Source organism: Tenrec ecaudatus, chromosome 11, assembly GCF_050624435.1.
Source record: "Tenrec ecaudatus isolate mTenEca1 chromosome 11, mTenEca1.hap1, whole genome shotgun sequence".
In the NCBI taxonomy this organism is placed as follows: Eukaryota; Metazoa; Chordata; class Mammalia; order Afrosoricida; family Tenrecidae; genus Tenrec; species Tenrec ecaudatus.
The window spans coordinates 179,527-200,022 of record NC_134540.1 but is presented as its reverse complement, the minus strand read 5'-3'; the positions used below and the strand labels follow the sequence as shown (position 1 = coordinate 200,022).

General features: G+C 45.1%; 1 protein-coding gene and 1 pseudogene across 9 annotated transcripts; one reads left to right on the top strand and one right to left on the bottom strand.

Annotated features, from left to right (window-relative positions):
* Window positions 1-752: 752 nt before the first annotated feature.
* On the bottom strand, window positions 753-20,007 carry LOC142461118 (uncharacterized). 9 transcript variants are annotated; one of them, XM_075562730.1, is made up of 7 exons: window positions 19,733-20,007; window positions 16,487-16,723; window positions 15,257-15,367; window positions 14,208-15,149; window positions 7,596-7,722; window positions 5,843-5,903; window positions 753-1,973 (listed from the first exon to the last, which is right to left on the bottom strand). In XM_075562730.1, the coding sequence occupies exons 4-7, from the start codon at window positions 14,334-14,336 to the stop codon at window positions 1,064-1,066; spliced, it is 1,227 nt and encodes a 408-aa protein (XP_075418845.1). In that variant the 5' UTR covers window positions 14,337-15,149; window positions 15,257-15,367; window positions 16,487-16,723; window positions 19,733-20,007; the 3' UTR covers window positions 753-1,063. The 9 variants fall into 9 exon arrangements, with proteins under 9 accessions (XP_075418845.1, XP_075418841.1, XP_075418849.1 ...); XM_075562726.1 differs by having other exon boundaries at window positions 5,843-5,990; window positions 19,733-19,869; XM_075562734.1 differs by lacking the exon at window positions 14,208-15,149 and having other exon boundaries at window positions 5,843-5,990; window positions 19,733-19,869.
* Window positions 10,308-11,299, top strand: LOC142461530 (eukaryotic translation initiation factor 3 subunit F pseudogene; annotated as a pseudogene).
* Window positions 20,008-20,496: the final 489 nt, after the last annotated feature.

The window sequence follows — 20,496 nt, the reverse complement described above, 5'->3', positions numbered from 1 at the left end:
GAGTGAGAGGGTGTGCGGAGTGGAGACCCAACGTTCATTTGTAGACAATTGGACATCCCCTAACAGAAGGGGTCACAAGGAAGAGACCAGTCAATGTGTAGTATAGCACTGATGAAACAGACAACTTTCCTCTATTTAATGCTTCCGCCACCCCCCCCCCACTATCATGACCCCAATTCTACCTTACAAAACTGGCTAGACGAGAGTATGCACACAGGTACAGATAAAAACTGGAAACACAGGTAATCCAGGACAGATAAACCCCTTGGGACTAATAATGACAGTAGTGATACCAGGAGGGTAATGGGAAGGTGGGGGTGGGGAGAGGGAATCTATTATAATGATGTACATATAACCCCCTCCCAGGGGGACAGACAACAGAAAAGTGGGTAAAGGGAGACATTGTTGAGTGTAAGACATAAAAAATAATAATGTATAAATTATCAAGGGTTCCCGAGGGAGGGAGGGAGGGAGGGAGGCTGGAAGAGGGAGGGAAAATGTTAACACCAAGTTAACACCAAGGACTTAAATAGAAAATGTTTGAAAATGATGATGGCAACACATGGGCAAATGTGCTTGGAACAATGGATGTAAGGATTGTGATAAGAGCTGTACAATACCTAATAAAATGATTTTTTAAAATTACAAAGGGTAACATTCTTTAACTTTTCAGTGGGTAAAAGTGGAAAAGATGAAAGCACAGCACAACCAATTAGCCAAAAACCACTCTCAATCCAAATATAAGATCAGCACATTTTATTGCAATTTAACATCAACTTAAAAATTTAAAACCACAAACTCATGGATGTTCAAGGCTGCTCCTTAAATCCTGGCTTGTGATACAAAAAGCTTTGAGGTAAATTTAGCATGAACTGGGAGAGTACACGCCTGCACAGCTGCTCGTGAAACTGAAGAATTAGCCACTTATTAAGACAGACGTATATTCAAAATGAAACTTAGTTTTCCCAAATTCACAAAGTAATTTTCATGATCCCTTCTGTCCATTACTATTGCCTTCTCACTCACTGAGATGCTTTCTCTTATGAGAAACTTCAAGGAATTTTTAGTTTGAAGCATCAGTCTGTGGCACACCACCCTTCCTTATGATTTCTCTACTGCAAGTGTATTTGTGCATAGAGATGTCTGAGGACCAACGAAAGGTTTTGCCGCATTCCTTACACTCATAAGGCCTCTCTCCACTATGAACTCTCCTATGTCTGTTGAGGGATGAATAATGAGAAAAGGCTCTGCCACATTCCTTACACTCATAGGACCTCTCTCCACTGTGAACTCTCCTATGTCTGATGAGGGATGAATAATGAGAAAAGGATTTGCCACATTCTTTACATTTATAAGGCCTCTCTCCACTGTGAATTATCATGTGTTGAATGACATTTGAGGACACACTAAAGGCTTTCCCACATTCCTTACATCCATATGGCTTCTCCCCACTGTGAGTTCTCATATGACTATTGAGGGATGAAGACCGAACAAAAGCTTTCCCACATTCCTGACATTCATAAGGCCTCTCTCCACTGTGATTTCTCATATGCTCAATAAGGCCTGAAGACCGAAGAAAGGCTTTCCCACATTCCTTACATTCATAAGGCCTTTCTCCATTGTGACTTCTCATATGTGTACGGAGGTGAGAGGGATAGCGAAAGGCTTTGCCACATTCTCTACATTCATAGGGTTTCTTTCCGGTAACAGTCTGCACTGAGGTCCTGGGGTAAGGAGGCCAACTGCAGACTTCTACACATCCCTTATCTTGACAGGTACCATATTCAAAGTGAGAGCTGATATGGTGTGTAAGTGACGAATGATCCATGGAGAATTTTCCACACTGAAGGCATGATGAAGAATAGGCTTCCATAGGATTTCTTCTAAGCACAGAGAGATCCAGAACCCAGCTGAAGGACTGTCCACACTGAGAGTCTTCATTAACTTTACTGACCTTCCCTATCATACACCGTCTGTTAAAAAAAGCAACAAACAGTTAAATATTATATATTTGTTAGTTTCAACACTATTACACACAGTAAATATGTTATCTTTTTTACCTTGAAGTGTTTCATGTCTCAGATTAAATCATCTGACGAAGATGCTACCATTATTCTCATTCTATTTCTACACTTTGGTGATTTCTAATTGTATATAAGTGAAATGTGATTTAATTATTCAGTATTTCACATATTTAAGAACTCAGAAAATGGCAAAGTCATCAGTCAAAATACCCCTAACAGTAACAGGTGTGAGATGCATGTACCATAAGGGTTACAATGCAGGCATGTGTTTCTGTTTATACACTGTGGTAGTTTCAGATTCCAGGTCAAGATGTATAAACGTGTAGGGGTGCAGTTTAGCCTGCAAGGCCCTGGAACCCTCATGTGCGCGCTCTCTCTCCATCTTCACTTTCCTGCTGGCTGACCCTGCCAGAAACACCGTCTCTGGATTCACACAACTTTGTGTCCACAGGCTTGTGACCTTACTGCCTTCTGCATCACTGCCTGTGGTTGTGTGAGTCTGAAAAGGGGCTTGTGGACTAGTATCAGACTTAGGACTTGAGCTGTACTAGGCTGTGATGTTTCCTCAATATAATGTTAATTCTTGATAGAAATCTCTTACACATATATGAACGTCACTAGATTTGTTCTCTCGTTCACCCAGCCTAACACACTATGGTATCTGGGGAGTGGGGTACTACAGAAACAAGTCATGAAAATGCACAGTGTATGCTTGCCTGATCTCTGCCTTATGGTAGGTTTTATTCGTTGGCCAGCCAGAGGTGAGCTAGGGCCACATTATTCACTGGGTTGTTTTCTGGAAAGGTCATGGGAAGCAAAGGTTTTGTGTCTGGAAAGTAATAGGAAGTGAAGGTTAAGTTGTCTTTGGTTATGCCTGTCTGAGAGGGTGAAAATGAACATGATTAATGTGAATTTTCAGCTCGGGTCAAAATTGCCCCATGAATTTCTCTGGGGCCATGCTGCTTAGTCAAATGGCTGACTGAAGGCCTGGCCTTGGGTTGATGCAGTTGGAGGCCTAAGGCCATACTGCACATGAGTGGGGGACTTTAGATGCGAAAAAATTGCATTTGACGGTTTTAAGAATTTAAGAGTTTAGGATCTAGGTGTACAAGGATTATTGTATATACTCAAGTATAAGCCGACCAGAATATCAGCCAAGGCACCTAATTTTACCACAAAAACTGCATTAAAAATGTACTGAAAACTCAGCTTATACACTATCATATACGCTATGCTGATTTCTTCTGTTATTGATATGTTATAGAAATGATTATTGCTAAGTGTAAATAGAAAGTGTAAGCTCACTGCCTTCAACGATTAAATTGGTTCTGTTCAATGGGTATTTATAAGAAATGCCTACAAAAATGCAAAGAAAAGGTATGCCCCATTAAGTGCCTCTGAGTGCTCAGGACATTTGCTTTGGAAAAGACATGCCTAGAGAGCAATGGGCAGACTTAAGGAGTAATTGTATGTTAAGAAACATCCCAGGCCAATCCAGATCAAGCCAATACCTGAAATGTCCGATACCAGCCCAGACATTCCTCTTCAGACTCACGCCACACACGCAATGACACCAAATGCTGGAAGATCACAGGCCAGTGAGTGAAAAGTCTTGTGTATCCAGAGGCTGTGAAGTATCCCAGCAATAGCGTGTCTCCATGTGGTTCCTCCAGCTCCAGGGCTCTGATTCCATCACTGTGTCTCCATGTGGCTTGTCAACAGGAATGTCAAGCAGAGAGAGGGAGTCTGGCGTCCAGTGAGCTATTTATCTCCGTAACACCTCCAAATGAGGCTATCAAGCTGCAACCTGATCGACAGGCTAAACTCCACCCCTTCACTCTTAATAGTCTCACGTTGACACCAGCTTACGTAACTACCACAGACCACCCTCTGTTAACTTCACACTTTCATGCAATTCTTTGGCCATATATAAGTTTCAAACAATCATTAATAAAATTCTGTCTGTACCTACCAGACTAAAACTCAAATGTATACAATTTTAAAAGGTGCCACCTCATTTAAATATAACATTGTATAGGTGAACAAAACAATACTTATATGAACAACTACACCATAATCCTATGAACATAATCCCCCACCTATGAAAGTTTGTAAGCCAACTACTTCATTCCTTTATCTGCCCATTTTGGGTATTCAATTTCTACACTGCCCTCTTACATCAACTCAGTGCTCTGAAGAGACGATCCTAATCTTTGAAGTGAAGAAACTTAAGAAACTTCATTCCAGTTGGAACCTTGTAAAATCTGCATGCATAAGCAAAGTCAAATCAGGACAGGCCATCCATAAAGCCGGCAGTAATGTGCACCAGTTGATAAGCTCAAAAAAATCTCTCCATCTGGTTTGGTTCTGGTCAACTCAATGTGGCCTGCCTCACAGCCTCACCAGGGTGCCCATTGGCTGCCTTGCCTTAGACCCTTTGTTCTGAACTGCCTTTGGGGGTTGAACAACCTTTTCACAGGTGTCGCTCGATTCATAACAGTAGCAAAATAAGTTATGAAGTAGCAAAGAGAACAATTTTATGGTTGGATGAGTCACCATAACATGAGGAACTGTATTACAGGGTAACGGCATAGGAATGTTGAGAACTACTGACTTAGACCATGGGCCCATCACAACTCTAGCCTGCTGGGGCTAGGTCATGAACTTCAGACCAGTCAACTAGCTCTCATCTTCTCCTTTAGTTCCTATGGTATCAGTGACCAGACTCAAACCAGCTCTTTATTGCTGTCTTTCTCATACTTTCAGTCAGGTGGTCACCCAGCATGTATTTCGGCCTGCCTGCAGGCTCCCTTTAACCTTCAGTCCTAGAGAGGAGAGTTTCTTCATAGCTCCGAAATGTTTCCAGCTAATCCCACAAATCACAAGTTCAAAATTGAAAAAGCCAGAGTTCCTTTTTTCTTCAATCTATCAGCAACCCCTTAGGCAAGTCTCTTCACCTTCTAATGTCCGGAGCACTGACACTGGGTGGGGCATATCCTTTAAGAGCCTTCTTTGCAGGACTGTCTTAACCCATTTAAATTCCAACTTCACGGTTGAAGGCAAGTAGTCTTATAAACTATTTTTACTCTCCAATTATCATTTCTATCAATCATTATACCAATAACAATAGGCAGCAGAAAACAGTATAAATCCAGTGCAGGCAAATCCTCAATGCAATTATTAAAACAGTCAAGTTCAATCCTTATCTATCTTATCTTAAACCTTATCTAAACTATTCCATTGATACAAAATATGGCCTTAGGACTCTGACTGAATCAAGCCAGGCCCAGGGTTTCTGTCACCCATTTTGACCTTTTGTCAGTCATTTTCGCTAAACAGCACGTCTCCCAGAAATTCAAGCAGCGATTTTACACCGAGCTACAAATATACATTCATTTTTGCCATTTCAAACAAGAATAATCAAAACAGAGAATCAAACTTTAGCTTCCCATAGTCTTTCCATAAAACAACCCAGTAAACTGCAGCCAAATTAGAAATACTACCATGAGGCTGAGGTCAAACAAGCACCCACTCGCCATCTCTGATTTGTTTCGCTCCTGCTCCACTTGATAAACAATCAATTCTTGATAGAAAGCTCTTTCTTACATATAATGGGTGTCTCTGGATTCTCTCTCAAGTTAACCTGGCCTAACACATAGGTCTATGAGGGCATTCTAAAAAGTCTTAGAAAATTAGGTTACATTTCCATTTACCACTAACATTTTAAAGACTCCTCTGATATAAATATTTCAGTGCCCTGATGGCATCTTCAGATTCTCTTCTGAAGCACTGCTCTGTCTCAGGTGAGTGACACTCACCTCACAGATGCAGTCTGGTCTTTACTGTGATCTTCAGTGACACTCAGCTCCGAGACTGATCCTAACAGAAAGGACGAGGTGTCATTTTTCATGAAGTGTACTGTATTTCCCGTGGACAGCTTTGCGCCATCACCCAGGTTTGGATAAACTGAAAAAATGATGTAAGTTCAGGTTAAAAGTGAAGCGAAGAGCAAAGGGAAAAGGTTTCCTGAGAGGGAAAAGGATGCTGTGAGAAAAGAGGATTTTAATATTTTCCTGTTTCATGTTCATGAAACATTTATGTATTTCACTAGGTAGACCACGATCAAAGAGCAATTCAACAGGAGATAGTGCCATGAAGACTGAGATTGACAAATGGAACGCAATGGGAAGCAGAAAGTAGACAGGTTTTTGACACAATCCCCATGGAACATGAAGAGAGGAATGAGGGCCACCTTTCTCTGTGAGCACTGGTGTGTTGGGAAGGACACAAGTCAGAGAAGCAAGCTCAATCTCTGTGCTTGCTCAACCCAAAAGAGACCAGTTCAAACTGACTTCTTCAAATCTCATTCCCTCCATGCAGGCCTGGTCCTTCAGAGGCTTCTTCCCTCCTGCAGCCCTCAACACTGGCGGTGCTGGAAGTGCTACCTGCACTCTCCTCAGGTCTTCCTCTGGCTACTCGGGGACAACAGATGTGTGTGGCTGACCTGCTACTCGTGGAGAAAGACCTATCACAAGGGAAGACAGCAATGGGCAAGAACACTTCCCTGACACTGAGGCAAGACTTTGTTAGTCAAGGTGTCCAGAGTGTGGGCAGATGTAATTTATCTTGTCAAACATGTGACAGACGGGGAGCGCAGAGTGGGGACACAAAGCCCATTTGTCGGCCACTGGAGATCCCCTTGCAGAAGGGTCTAGGGGAGGAGATGAGTCAGTCAAGGTGCAATGTAGCACCAATGAAAAATACAACTTTCTTCTAGTTCCTAAATGTGTCCTCCTCCCACCCCACCCTCAACTATCATGATCCGAATACTACCTTGCAAGTCTGGCTAGACCAGAGGACGTACACTGGTAGAGATAGGAACTGGAAACACAGGGAATCCAGGGAGGATGATACCTTTAGGACCAGTGGTGTGAGTGGAGATAGTGGGAGGGTAGAGGGAGAGTGGGTTGGAAAGAGGGAACCGATTACAAGGATCTACATGTGACGAACAAAAGAAAAGTGGTGAAGGCCAGGGAGATGTCAGACAGGGCAAGATATGACAAAATAATAATTTATAAATTATTAAGGGCTCACGAGGGAGAAGAGAGCAGGGAGGGAGGGGGAAAAATGAGGACCTGATGCCAGGGGCTTAAGTGGAGAGCAAATGTTTTGAAAATGATGAGGGCACTTAATGTACAGATGTGCTTTACACAATTGATGTATGTGTGGATTGTGAAAAGAGTTGTATAGCCCCTAATAAAACGATTAAAACAAAACATGTGACAGACATAGTAAGCCTCAACGCAATGCTCACACCACAAATATTCTCTCTGTGTTTACAACATTAAAGATATTTAAACCTTTCAGTCACAATTGAAATAATGATATCCTTATAATACACAGAATCTCTATTCATGGAGAAGCCAATAACATGTCGCTCCAAAGGGTACATACTACACTTGTCCCATTTATCAATGTCCTCTCATCACTGGGCCCACACTGGGGAGTACCAACAACAGGTATGCCATATGTGGTCAGAGAAGGTGACTTTTAAAAAGAAGCCATCCATACCTACAGAGGCCAGGTTTCTGACGGTTTCCATCATCACGTCTCTGTAGAGTTTCCTCTGAGAAAGATCCAGCAAAGCCCACTCTTCCTGGGAGAAGTCCACAGCCACATCCTCAAGGGCCAGCAAGTCCTGAAACATCCACATATTCTGGTTCAGCAAATTACCATGTAATTCTCAAGTAGGAAGAAAATGTTTTGAAAATGATGAAGGCAACATGTGTACAAATGTGCTTGACACAACGGATGTATAGATGGATTGTGATGAGTTTTGTAAAAGCCCCCAATAAAATGATTAAAAAAACAAAAAGTTACCATGTAGTTCAGTGTGTGAAAGGAGGGGGAGGATGAGAGTCCTGGGGACTGAGATTTGACGCGAGGTTCAGTGTCCTACTCATGTCTACCTAGGTCTGTGCAATCGTCCCATCCTTCACTGTCTAGGTTTACTTCCTCACCGATTACATTGCATCTCAAACACTTAACAATTCTTCTCCTACAGTGAACTTATCTCCCCACAGCTTGACTGTGGCCATTTGCAATCTTACCTCTCCCTATTCTCTTGGTTCAGAAAAGAGAACACTCAGAACACAGGACATAAACTAGATAAATGCTCTAAAATTTAGCCCCTATGCTCAGAAGGGTACGCCGTTCACTTCTTGATGACATGACACAGTTAACGCTACATGATGACATGAGAGAGGCCAATCTCTGAAGAACCACAACAGCAAGCCCTTGGTTTGCTGGTTATGCGATTTAGTAAGTTCCCTAAAGCACAAAGGCTTTGGCTGCTAACCTGTACATGAACATCAGGAAAGAGAGACTAACACACCAGCCAGTGAGATGTTTCCATCCATCATATTTCATATTTTCAGTCTCAAAACAGGTCCTTCAGCCTCTCTGGGAAGTTGACCCATGACACACAGCAAGCAAGGCAGAGGAATGACAGGATGCACTCACCCTTTGATGTGTGGGTCCCTAAGGACAGTCCCTGGTTGAATAGAGGCAGTAGGGTGAGCATGCTGATGGGACAGGAGGAGGGTAAAAGAAAAGAGAGGAGAGATGCAGGAAGCAAAGCTATGGCTACAAGTATGAACATCGGTGTACAATATAGGTAAATATATTGATTCCTACAAATAGATATCGGCGTATGTACACATATTTCTATGGGAATACACTGAAGTAATGGACGGACTTTGGGCCACTGCTCAAGCCCTCCCTCAACGCAAGAACACTTTGTTCCAACAACCTGGCACTCTGTGATGCTCACCCTTTAGGTGCTATCCTTGAAGACAAAATGGGTGCATAAGCAAATATGGTAAAGAGAGCAGATTATGCCCGGCTATCAAAAGATTTAGTCTCTGAGGTCTTAAAAGCTTGAAGTTACAGATGTGGTCCTCTAGCAGAGAAGCAACAAACCCACACGATAGAAGCAAACACGCCTGTGAGATCATAAGGTGTCCACAGATCAGGTAACAGCTACCAGAAGACCCAAGACAAACAAACAAAAATACAAATTGCTGACAACACAGGGAATCAGAACAGAGACCCACAACCCATCTGTAGGCAAACATACATCCCCTCACACAGAGTCACAAGGAAGGGATGAGTCAACCAGGGTGTAGTATAGTGTCGATGAAACACACAATATTCCACCTGGTTCCTTGGGGCCTCCTCACCCCCCAATATCATGACCCAACTCCTGCCTTTCATTTCAGGGTGTATCAGAGCATGTACACCAGTACAAATAACTCACAACTCGTGTAATCCAGGTCAGATAACCCCCTCAGGTAAAGAACTGGGAGTAGTGATACCAGGAGGGTAGGGGAAGGTGGGGAGAAAAGAGGAACCAGGAAGCAATCACAATGAAGGACACACACCACACCACAGCCTCTTAGGGGGATGAACAAGAGAAACCGTGGGGGAAGGGACAGTGGTTGCTGTTAAGATATGAAAATAATATTAATTTATTATTTATCAAGAGGCCACAAAGGGGGGAGGGGGAGGGGAGAAAAAAGGAGTTGATAAGAGCTCAAATGAAAATAAATTTTTATAAAATAATGATGGCAATATATATACACAAATATGCTTGATTCAATTTATGTCCGGATTGTTGCAAGAACTCCCCTCAAAGAAATAAATAAATAAGGTTAACACAGAAGGAAAATTGACAAATTAGTTAAAATTCAAAACCGTATTTCAAACAGCAACAAAAATGAATGAGGAGATCCCTGTATATTAGGACAAAAATCTCCAAAGTTTATCAATCCACCCTAAGAAGTCACAGAGGATCAATTAACATGGGGAAACAAGCACAGACTGCCAGTCATGGAGCAGTTTAAGGGACTTGAAGGATGGAATCAAACATGAACAAAACTGTATCCCTGACTACTGGTCTCCCAGATTCTTCAGGAATGAAGGTCTGGGTCCGCGCCCCCCCCCCCGCCCCCCACTGCAGCCACCAGCCTGTGGCTCACCTACTTTGTGTTCATCAGATTCCCCAACTACATGAGTTACAAGTTCTTACACATTTTGTTAAGAGATCAAACACTGCCTCATTACCTTAGCAAGTAGAACAAATATATCTATGCATATTTTCTAGAGAAAAACCTGTAAAATACATTGCCTTGTTTAGTAAATTTTAACTTAGGTACAACTCAGCAATTTCCCCTCATTAGAGAAGGATTGTAAGAGAGCTGTCTTAGCTCCTCTTTGGACAAGATGGCTACACCGATTCCACCAGCCAGTGCTCCTCCTGCCACTCCTGTCACAGCACTGGATGCAGCAGTATCTCCTGGTCCCAACCCAGGCCTGGGTCCAGCCCCAGCCCCAGACTGAGCTCCTGAGTCGTCATCTGACAGGAGAACAGTACTGGCTATGGCAGCACAACTCCACCTCAGTGTAAGTCCTAGTGCACATGCTGGCACCTCTGCCACCTTGGTCTCTGATCCCAGGGCCCTTTCCTGCTGTACCTGGTCATTTTAGCTTCCATCGTGGACAGCTAGGAAGGAAGCAACCAGGGTGCTGCCCCAGTTATTGGGACCCTGCTGGGCAGTGTCCACGAGCACTCGGTGGACAGTAGCAATGCTTTCCAGTGGCTCACAATGAATCTGAACAGGAAGTTGTCTGTTAACATGGAATTTGCGAGGAACATGTAAGGATTGCACGAGAACGTCTCTCGGAATGAGTTCATCCTGGGCTGGTACACCACAGTCCATGACATCACCGAGCACTCCGTGCTGGTCCATGACTACTACAGCCCAGAGACGCCCAGCCTCATTCACCTCAGAGTGGACACCAGCTTCCAGAATGGCCGTGTGTGCATTAAAGCTTCTGTCAGCACTCCAAGCGGGCAAGGGGGTGATGTTTACATCTCTGATGGTGAGGTATGCATATTCTGACATCAAATCTATCAGAGTGACTTGATTATGAAGAGGATTTTTAGCGCCAACTGGGTGAATGGGTTCTACAGTGACTAGCAGCACGTTGGAGTACGTCAGCGCATCCAGGATGCCCTAAGGAGAGTGTTGCAGTGTGCAGAGGATGTGCTGTCTGGAAAGGGGTTTTCTGACAAAGTGCCTGCTTAACCAAGTACCCAAATTGTTTCTGATGACTTTGAGACCACATTCAATAGCAATACTAGTGAGCTTGTGGTGGGGACCAACCTGGTCAATCTACACGGTCTTGTCCATCTGGGAATGGGTCTGTGGTAGTTACAAATTCTGTTGTCAATTTGATACTTAAGAGTGAAGGGGTGAAATTTAGCCTGTCAATCAGGTCACAGCTTGATGACTTCACTTGGAGGACATAAGGAGATAAATAGCCTCCTAGAGGTGGGACATTGACTCACTCCCTTTGAGGCATGCTTGTTGACAAGACACATGGAGCTACACTAGAGTGCTGGAGCTGAAGGAGCCACGTGGAGACACCTGCCAGTGCTGAGATGCCTCTACCACCACTGGATCCACAAGACTTTACTCCCACTGGCCTCTGATCTTCCTGCATTTGGCATCATTACTTGTGTTTCGTGAATCTGAAAACTATACATTGGTATTGGACATATGAGCTAATATCAGACTTAGGGACTTAACCTGGACTGGATGAGGATGTATTCTTTTTTTTGTTTGTTTAATTTTGATTTATTTCAATCATACAGAATCAGGGATCCCTTATCATTTCCCCCCTCCCCTCCTCAGTCTCCACTCCCAGGGGTTAAATAATAATTTAAAAAGCTGTAACAAAATAACATCAAAAAATGGGAAGAAGGAAGGGGAAAGGGGTGGTGATCAGGAATCATGAAGGGGGGTAGGAAGAGAGCCTCTTCCTCGTACCCCGGCCCCAATTCCCCACTGCCCCACCCCTCTACCTCCCCAGGTACATCCCAGCTGCAGGTGAGGTCAGGGTATGAAAGTGCCGGTGTGTGTCTGTGAATGGGGAGATGGGCAGAGGCTGGGCGTTCAGAAGACGCTGCCGCCTCCCCACTCAACCAGGTACTGCACAGAGCCATCAGGCCTTACTCTCCTAGCAAGGACCCGGACAGGGTCCCCTCGGGATAGGTAGCCAGTGCCAGCCCCACCCCATGCTCCTCCTCCGGTCCCTGGAGAGACAAACTATGGCAGAGGGGAGAAGGGGTTGCTGAGCGTCTAGGAAGACCTGGGGAAAGGGTCTGGACTGAGGAGGATGAGGCAGTCATTGAGTGGGGAGCACATTTGGGGGTGTCTGTGGGGAAACCAATGTGAAGTTCCAAGGGTGATCTGTCTGGGGGTTCTCCATCCCCAGAGGTCCCTGCAGTGCTGGCAGAGGGATAGAAGGAAGCGAACATCCGGATGGGACTGGGCAGGCAGCGGGCATCTGTGGGCCGGAAGTTGTAGCCACTGCTGCCCTGGTAACTCTGGTTAGGGCTGTGGGGTGGTGGAGACACTGAGGCCTGCAACGCCCTCTGAAGACGAGCCCGCTCTCTCCGCTCCCTCTGCTCCAGGGTCTCGGGCTCGAGGATGTATTCTTAATGTACAATTACTCTTTGATTTAAAGTGGTCTCATATACATGAGTCTCCCTGGATTTGTTTCTGTAGTCTACCCAGGTAACACTCCTGACCCTCTGGGCCCCAAACACAGGACTCAAAATGGAGTGATGGTGAAATCATTTCTTTATTAACTTGAGACACTGAATCAGGCAACTGATGTGACTAAACAGAGCCTGCCTTTCATAAATTAAAAAAAAATGAGTCTGGAGATATTTAAGAGAATGGAAAGAGTCAGAGCAGTAATATTCTCAAGAGCAGAAGTTACACTTGAGTCACTGAAACCGTGTAAGCAGATCTGCAATAGGTAGGTACATTCATACAACGGGAGCACGCATACGTGGCAACAGGGGTAGATCAGGGCCACAATCACCAGCATGTATCAAACTCAAAAGCATCCTGAAGAAAACACATAACTGATGAAACCAGACACAAATGACAATTAAGTTTACAAAGAGGTAAATTAAACAGCATAAAGCTGATGGATTAAGACTGGGTGCTACAGTGCTGCCTACTTCTTAGACACAATGAAACACCCCTTGAGACTGACTTCCTGGGTTTGTAGGTCAGGACCATAGACCCGTGGGACTTCTCAGTCAGCGGCTATAAGACCGTTCTAAAACTGTATGTTCTGCATCCTACTTTGCGGAGTCAGTGCCTGGGTCTTAAAAGCTTTTGAGTAGCCATCTAAGGAACAACTTCTGTGATTTATTCATCTGGAGCTAAAGAGAAAGAAAACAACCAAAGCCTCGAAGGAGACTATAATCCACTGTACTAACTGTTACAAGAGCCACAGCTTCACCTACCCTGAGACCAAAGAAAGTAGAGGAGACGGTGCTGATAATGGACGGGTCATGATGCAATGGGAGCAAAATGTGGAACGGAATCTCCAATTCAAATAACACAAAATAAAACAAAAAGAACAGCAGAACTGGACAAGTTCAGAATGAAGGACTCCATTGATTCCTGCCATGAGATGCTCTTTACAATCTGAATTGCAATGAGCCCTGTGGTCACTTTTCATCTTGGTTGAAATAGGCTGGTTCACACACACACAAAAAAAATCAACTTACGAGACCAATGCAATAATTTTATATAAAGATGAAGTTTCAAAAGACCAGAAAATGAGATTCAAGTAAAGTGAATGAGAGCAAGATATTGAGCCTGTCACAGAACAATTTAATATAACTACTATAGAAACATTCACTTGCGCGCACACAGGTACAACCAGACAGATGACAACAGTACTTTGTTATTTAAGCCAGACACGGCCAGTGTATGCACTGCTTATGATAAGTTGTTGTTGTTAGGTGCCATCAAGTCAGCTCGGACCCACAGTGACCCTATGCACAACAAAAGGAAACACTGTGGCATCCTCACAATTGTTCCTATGACTGAGCCCACTGATGCAGCCACTGTGTCAATCCATCTCATTGAGGACCTTCCTCTTTTACACGGCACCTCCACTTTACCAAACATGGCGTCCTTCTTCAGGGACTGGTCTCTCCTGACAGCATGTCCAAAGTAGGTAAGACAGTCTTGCCATCCTTGCCTCTAAGGAGCACTCTGGTCTTACTTCTTCAGATACTGATCCCTTTACCTTTTCAGCAGTCCATGGTGCTTTCAATAGTCTTCTCCAGCAGCACAAGTCGGACGCATCGATTCTTCTACAGTCTTCCTTATTCAATGTCCAACTTTCACATATGTATGAGGCAATGGAAAATACCATGGTTTGGGGCTGGGGACCTTAGTCCTCAAAGGAACATCCTTGCTCTTCAATACTCTAAAGCAGTGGTTCTCAACCTTCCTAATGCCAAGACCCTTTAATACAATTCCTCATGTTGTGGTAACCCCCCAACCATAAAATTATTTTCATTGCTACTTCATAATTATAAGTTTGCTACTGTTACGAATCTAGGAACCCCTGTGAAGGGTCCTTCAACCCCCAAAGGGGTTGCAACCCACAGGCTGAGAAGCGCTGCTGTAATGAGATCTTGTGCAAATGTACCTAATGCAAACTGGCTGCTGATCTCGACTGTTGCCTCCCTGAGCATTGATTGTAGATGCAACCAAGACAAAAATCCTTGAAAACTTAAACCTTTTGTTTATCCATTGATCATGATATTACCTACTAGTTCAGTTGGGAAGCTTTGCGTGTGATCTGCATGTTGCATGTTTTTAAGAAGCTTTCCTCTAATTCTAATGCCACATTCTTCTTCATAAAATCCAGGTTCCCTGAGGATTTGCTCAGCATACCGATTGAACAAGTATGGTGAGAGGAAACTACTGACACACACCTTTCCTAATTTTAATCCATTCAGTATTTCCTTGTTCTGTTTGCACAACTGGCTCTTGATCCATGTTCAAGTTCCTCATGAACACATGGAAGTGTTCCAAAATTCCATACAGCTCAAGGTTATCCACAGGTGATTATGTGGAGCGAATGAAACAGAAGTAAAGGTTCCTTTGAGGAATTAGGTGTGACCAACCCAAAACAAGGTATTTTGAATGGCCTTCCCCATATGCATGTCCAAGGTGGGCACTGAATAAGACAGAAGAAGCACGATCCATTTGAATTCTGTACTGATAATGAATACTGAAAGTACTATGGTTGGCAAAAGAACAAACACTATGTCTTGGAATACGTACAATCAGAATGTTCCTTACAGCCAAGGATGACCAGACTTCACTTTACGTACTTTGGACATGCTGTCAGGAGAGACTGGTCCCTGGATAAGGACATCATGCTTGATAGAAGCACTACAAAAAAAAAAGAAAGAAAGAAAAGCTCTCAACAAGATGGAAAGACACAGTAGCTGCACCAATGGGCTCCAATGTAAGAACACTGCAGACGGCAGGGACCGGCTAATGTCTCCTTCTGTTATACAGGGGGTTGCTACGGTCTGGACCAACTTGATGGCTCCTAAACAACATCATCTAGGTTTAAAAACTCCAGAAAATTTTGTTCATTAAAAAGCAAGTGTGTATACTGACCTATCTTTTCTATAATAGAGGAAGATGAATAACATGAGCTACCATTACATTTTCCTCTTTGGTCAGGTCAAAGAGGAATCCTTGTTTTAGAATTTGCACCCATTAAACAGAACATTTCTCAGTAGAAATACAAGCTAATATAGAAATTTTCTTGCGATGAAAACTGTAACCCAAGAAGGAAAATACATCATCTTGCATGTTCAGCTGATCATGAAGAAACAACTGCTTTTTTAATGATCCCATTCTTCACTGTGCAGAGCAGCTGGAAAGCAGACTAACTACCAGCTCGAAGCAGAAATGGGTGGGAGGAGTAATACTTAGATGGGGAAAACAAGCTTCTCACACACCTGAAAGTCTCCAGGAAAAAGCATCACCCGCCTTAACAGATGGATCTGGAGAACTCACACATGCCCCAACAGGTCTCCCTGCCCGCTGCAAATTATTTCATTGGAGAATTCATGAGGACCAAGCGCCGCCCCTGGACTCTATTAACAGTGGAACTGTGGTTGGGGCAAGCAAGAATGGCTCTGCAGGCCTTGGACTCAGCCTCTTCAATTGGGTTAAATCTATCTATAGACCCTGGTACGCAGTTCTCTCAGTCATCAAGAGAATAAAGGCCAAGAGGGGCCTGCATCAGCTCTCAGTATTACATGTGGAAGATGAGTTCAGATATACAAGGCTTGAAAAACCACATATATGTACAGAACATATCCAGAAACCGAGGAGCAGGGGCCCAAGATGACACATGGGGTTCAGCCTCTTGGCCTCTCCAGTTACTCTTAAATCTGATAGAAAAATCCCAGGCCCTAAAATATACAGCCCCCAACAATTCCATCCAGCCTCGCCCCTTCCAGTTACAAAGTCCCAGGACCCTGTGGCACTCACCATTTCCAGGCTACAGCTTCTGAAGGTGCGAGTGAATGTGCTCTCTAAGCACAAGGAGTCTCTCTAGGAAGAGGCTGCTAGTGCAGACAGAGCCACTGGGCAGTCTGGAGGCAGGTGAATGATGTTTGGTCCACAGGGAGGCAGAGCAGCACACACCCTTGCTCGGAATTTCATGAAAGTCCAAAACAGTCGACCTTGATCTAGCTGGACTGGCTCTCTGTTCACCAAGCCTGCGACCTGAAATGGAAGGTGACAGTGTTGAGTAAGGAGGGAGTGTCAGGTTCTTGGCCTTCAGCTGTTGCCCTGGGCAGAGCATCCTCCCAGGGTAGAGCTGTCTACACACTTGACAGGGAGTCCAGGTGGCACAATGTCTGAAAGGTCCCTCTATTAACCTACAGGTCAACCAATGGAACCCACCAGCTGCCCCACGGGAGAAAGGTGTTGCAGTCAGCTTCCATGAGGATGCAAATCCTTGGAAAGCTGTGCGGCAGGAGCCTGTTTACTTGGTCTCACAGAGTGGACTCCATGAAAACAAGTTTGAGTTTTTACATACTTGGCTCCATCCAAATTGATGCATGTTTCTCTTGCCTCCTATCAAATTGTGAACATAAGGCTACCACCAACAACAGCAATACTAAATACTCTTGTAGACGTGTTTTTAATGAGTTACCACTGACACACAGTCACTTTTCCATAGATTTCCCCAACAAGGGCTGGGTGTGCTTGTATTGAGCTCAGACGGTTTAAGAGAACGCATGAGGAACTGGATCATGCAAGTGTCCAGACCTACCTCTGAGGTGTGGTGGCAGGGAATCAAAGCCAGATGCCCCACATGGAGGTTGAGGATTCTACCACTGAACCCTCAGTCCCACCTCAATTTCTGAGACTGCACGAATGTTTCACACAGAGGCAGTATGGTTTTAAATAGTTAACTTTGATGATAGTCATCCTGGTGGGTCTGAAGCAGTACTTTATCTTGGGTTTGACTTGTATTTCCCTAATCAATACAGACTTTGGCCATCTTCCACCGTGTTTATTGACTCCACAGCAACTGGGAAGCGTCCGTATATTTACCTCAAACCGGTTGTGTGTCTTCTATGCAGACAAATTTCATATTCGTTACTTTTTTGTGCAGTTTCATTCATTGTTTGTTGGTTTTGAGGTGAAGGAATTTACATATTCTGAATTTTAAACCCTCATTTAACGTGTTTCCCAAATATTTCCATGATCTGCAGTTTCTATGATTTCTGGATAAAGTCTCTGATTTATCCTTGTGTCTAAAAGTAGAGCATCACTCTGTAGGGCTCTCTGTAGCTGGGGCATTTTGTAAGAAACCTCCATGCCTTTCATCTTACTTACTTTTATCTATTTGAGTCTTTTTCATTTCTTTCTGAAAGTGTCATAGTTTTCCATCCACAAGTCTATAAATTTACTCCCAGGTATGTGGCACCCCCCACTCTGCTGTTTTAGACACTATTCTAAATAGAAGGGTTTCCTCAAGACCCTTTAAAATTTAAAGCTCTTTGTTGGCTTATAGATCTGAAGCAGATTTTTCCATGTTATACCACCTTCTACAATTAGCCCTAACACTTGGTGGAATCTTGGGACTAATAATATAGGATTTACCATCTGCAAATATGGAATGACCTTCAAAACAGAACCACAGGTGCAGGTGTATGAAGGGCAGAGCCATGCAAATAAGGAGCCACAGCTAGAGGGCCCATCGTCAGGGATCATAACTCATTGCTATGACCAGAAGTGACCCCATGGCACCAAACAACAGCAATGTCCCCACTGCAGAGCCGCTGAGTGATAATGCCTTCCTGAAACTATTGTTCTTGCTGTGCTTTAAACAGACTGGTGTTCTGTTTCAAGCATTCGTCCTATAATGGTTACTGCCACTGTGCTCTCAGCGTTACCTTTCCTCTCTCACCACTGTACGCACTTAAGAAATCGTTCCTCTCAGAGTGCGTTAGTGGATGTTAGTAGTTACACACTAGTTTCTTGTTCCAATTGCACAGATTTAGGTCACTTACTGTATTTTTGGGGGTTTAATTTTCCAGATGTGCCCCAGTATTAATGCAAGGAAAACTCTAGGGAACAGTCTATTCTCACAAATGGGGATGCAGGCAATGGAATTAACCATGCCTGAGCTAATGAAACATTAAGGATGATGCTAGTGTAGTCACGTCTATATAAGCACACAACCATCAGTCGAAAACACTAAATCAAAATAATCCTCACTGAAAATCCCCAGGTCTATACTCCATACCCACACTGAGTGCGCAGTGAGTCTCCATTTGGGAACAAGCAGGTCAACTAAGGCCTTGGTTGAACGACTGAGTGACCGACCAGCTGATACAGAATCCCTAGGCAGCTGGAGCCTTGGGGGCACACAGAGGGCAGCCAGAGACCACCAGGAGGAGTTCTGAGCTCACATGGCATCCTAAGCTTGAGAATGGAGGGAGTGCACCACCAGCCAAAGCTCAGTGACCCCAAACAGCGCCTTTGTCAGAGACACTTGGATACTCCGATGGAGCACTCGTCACATGACCATGTACTGGGTCCCGGGGAAAATGCCAGTTAGGTTGAAATGGGACAATAACAATTCTATTCCTGCACGTTCTGTGGTCTAGAAATACAGCTGAGATAATCTCTCGGGGATAAAAGGAAATAAAAAGGAGAGTAGGCCGGCATGCCCCAGTCTAGCACCTTGAAATAAGAGAAAATCACAACATTAAAAAGGACGCAAAACACAACGCATCCACTTGGACTTGGATCCTATGTCATAACAGGGAAACGGCCACAGAGACGAGGCCTTGTGGCCCACCAAGAAAGAAGTACTCAGGACAAGGGCACCTCGTCCAAACGGAGCTCTGGGCCCGGTGTCGCTGAGACGTCTCTGGGCCGGAACCGCGCATCCCCGCGAACCCGGGCTGGGACGCAACAAGCTCCAGGCCAGAGTCCGCCAGCGGCTGGGCCTTTCCGAGGGGCTACCGGGGGGCGGGATCCCCGAGGGGCTCTGAGCAGTCAAAGGGGGCAGGGAGGCCAGCCCTGAGGTGGAACGGCGGGGCGGCCGGGCCGGAGCAGGTTAACCGGAAACGAGGGACGCGGTGACGCAGGCGTCGCGCGGCGGGATCGAGAGGGGCAGCGCAGGGGGGACCACCGGAACCCCAAGAAACGTCTGGGGACGCCGGGCCGCGGGGACACCCCGCAGGGACCGCGCCAGAGCAAGCAACCACTCACCCACTGGGACCGTCGCTGCGGGCGCTCTTCCGCGTCGACGAGCGATGTCGTCACCGGAAGGACGTCACCAGGGCGCGGCGTCAGGAGGAGGGGGGCGCCCGGGCCGGCGCGGCGCGCGCGGGGCTACGCGGAGGGGCCCTCGGGCGCCGACCCTCGTCCTCCCGGCGCCGGACGCTGGGCTGCCCTCCACGCCCGCCCGGGCTCCCCGCCAGCTTCCCGGGGGAATCCGACCCTTTCCTTCCGCTGCCTTCTCCGGCGGCGCTCCTGGGCTCCGATACTGGTTTTCGGGCCAGGACCCCCGTCCGTGGTGCCTGTGAACGGGAATGGACTGGTTGCGGGGGTTGGTGGCGTGCGGCCCCCTTAGTCTTTCTCCAGCCTCTTGTAGGTCACGCTGTTTCCTCGTCGCCTCTGTGGCCCGCAGGAGGAAGTCAGGAGGATAAGTCAGAACGTCTCCCGCTACCATTTGTGTATGATGTGGCAGCAACGTTAGCTTTATGTAAAACACTCATTAACGCAGAACTAAGATATGCCTGAACATGAACGAAATTATGAACTTAGGAAATATATGGTAGTCTGAAATTGGCTGATTTTAGCCAATCTCAAAAGCAAGAAATTTGAACCCAAATCCAATGACTTCCAAGGTTATGAACTTGGAATTTCAACCCTGTGCTTCTTCTCACACTAGGGTGCTTCATCTTGTAGTCCCAAGGAGTCTGTCATCCTGTCATCTTCAATAGGTGTGTTTAGGGTAAATACTAGTTCAT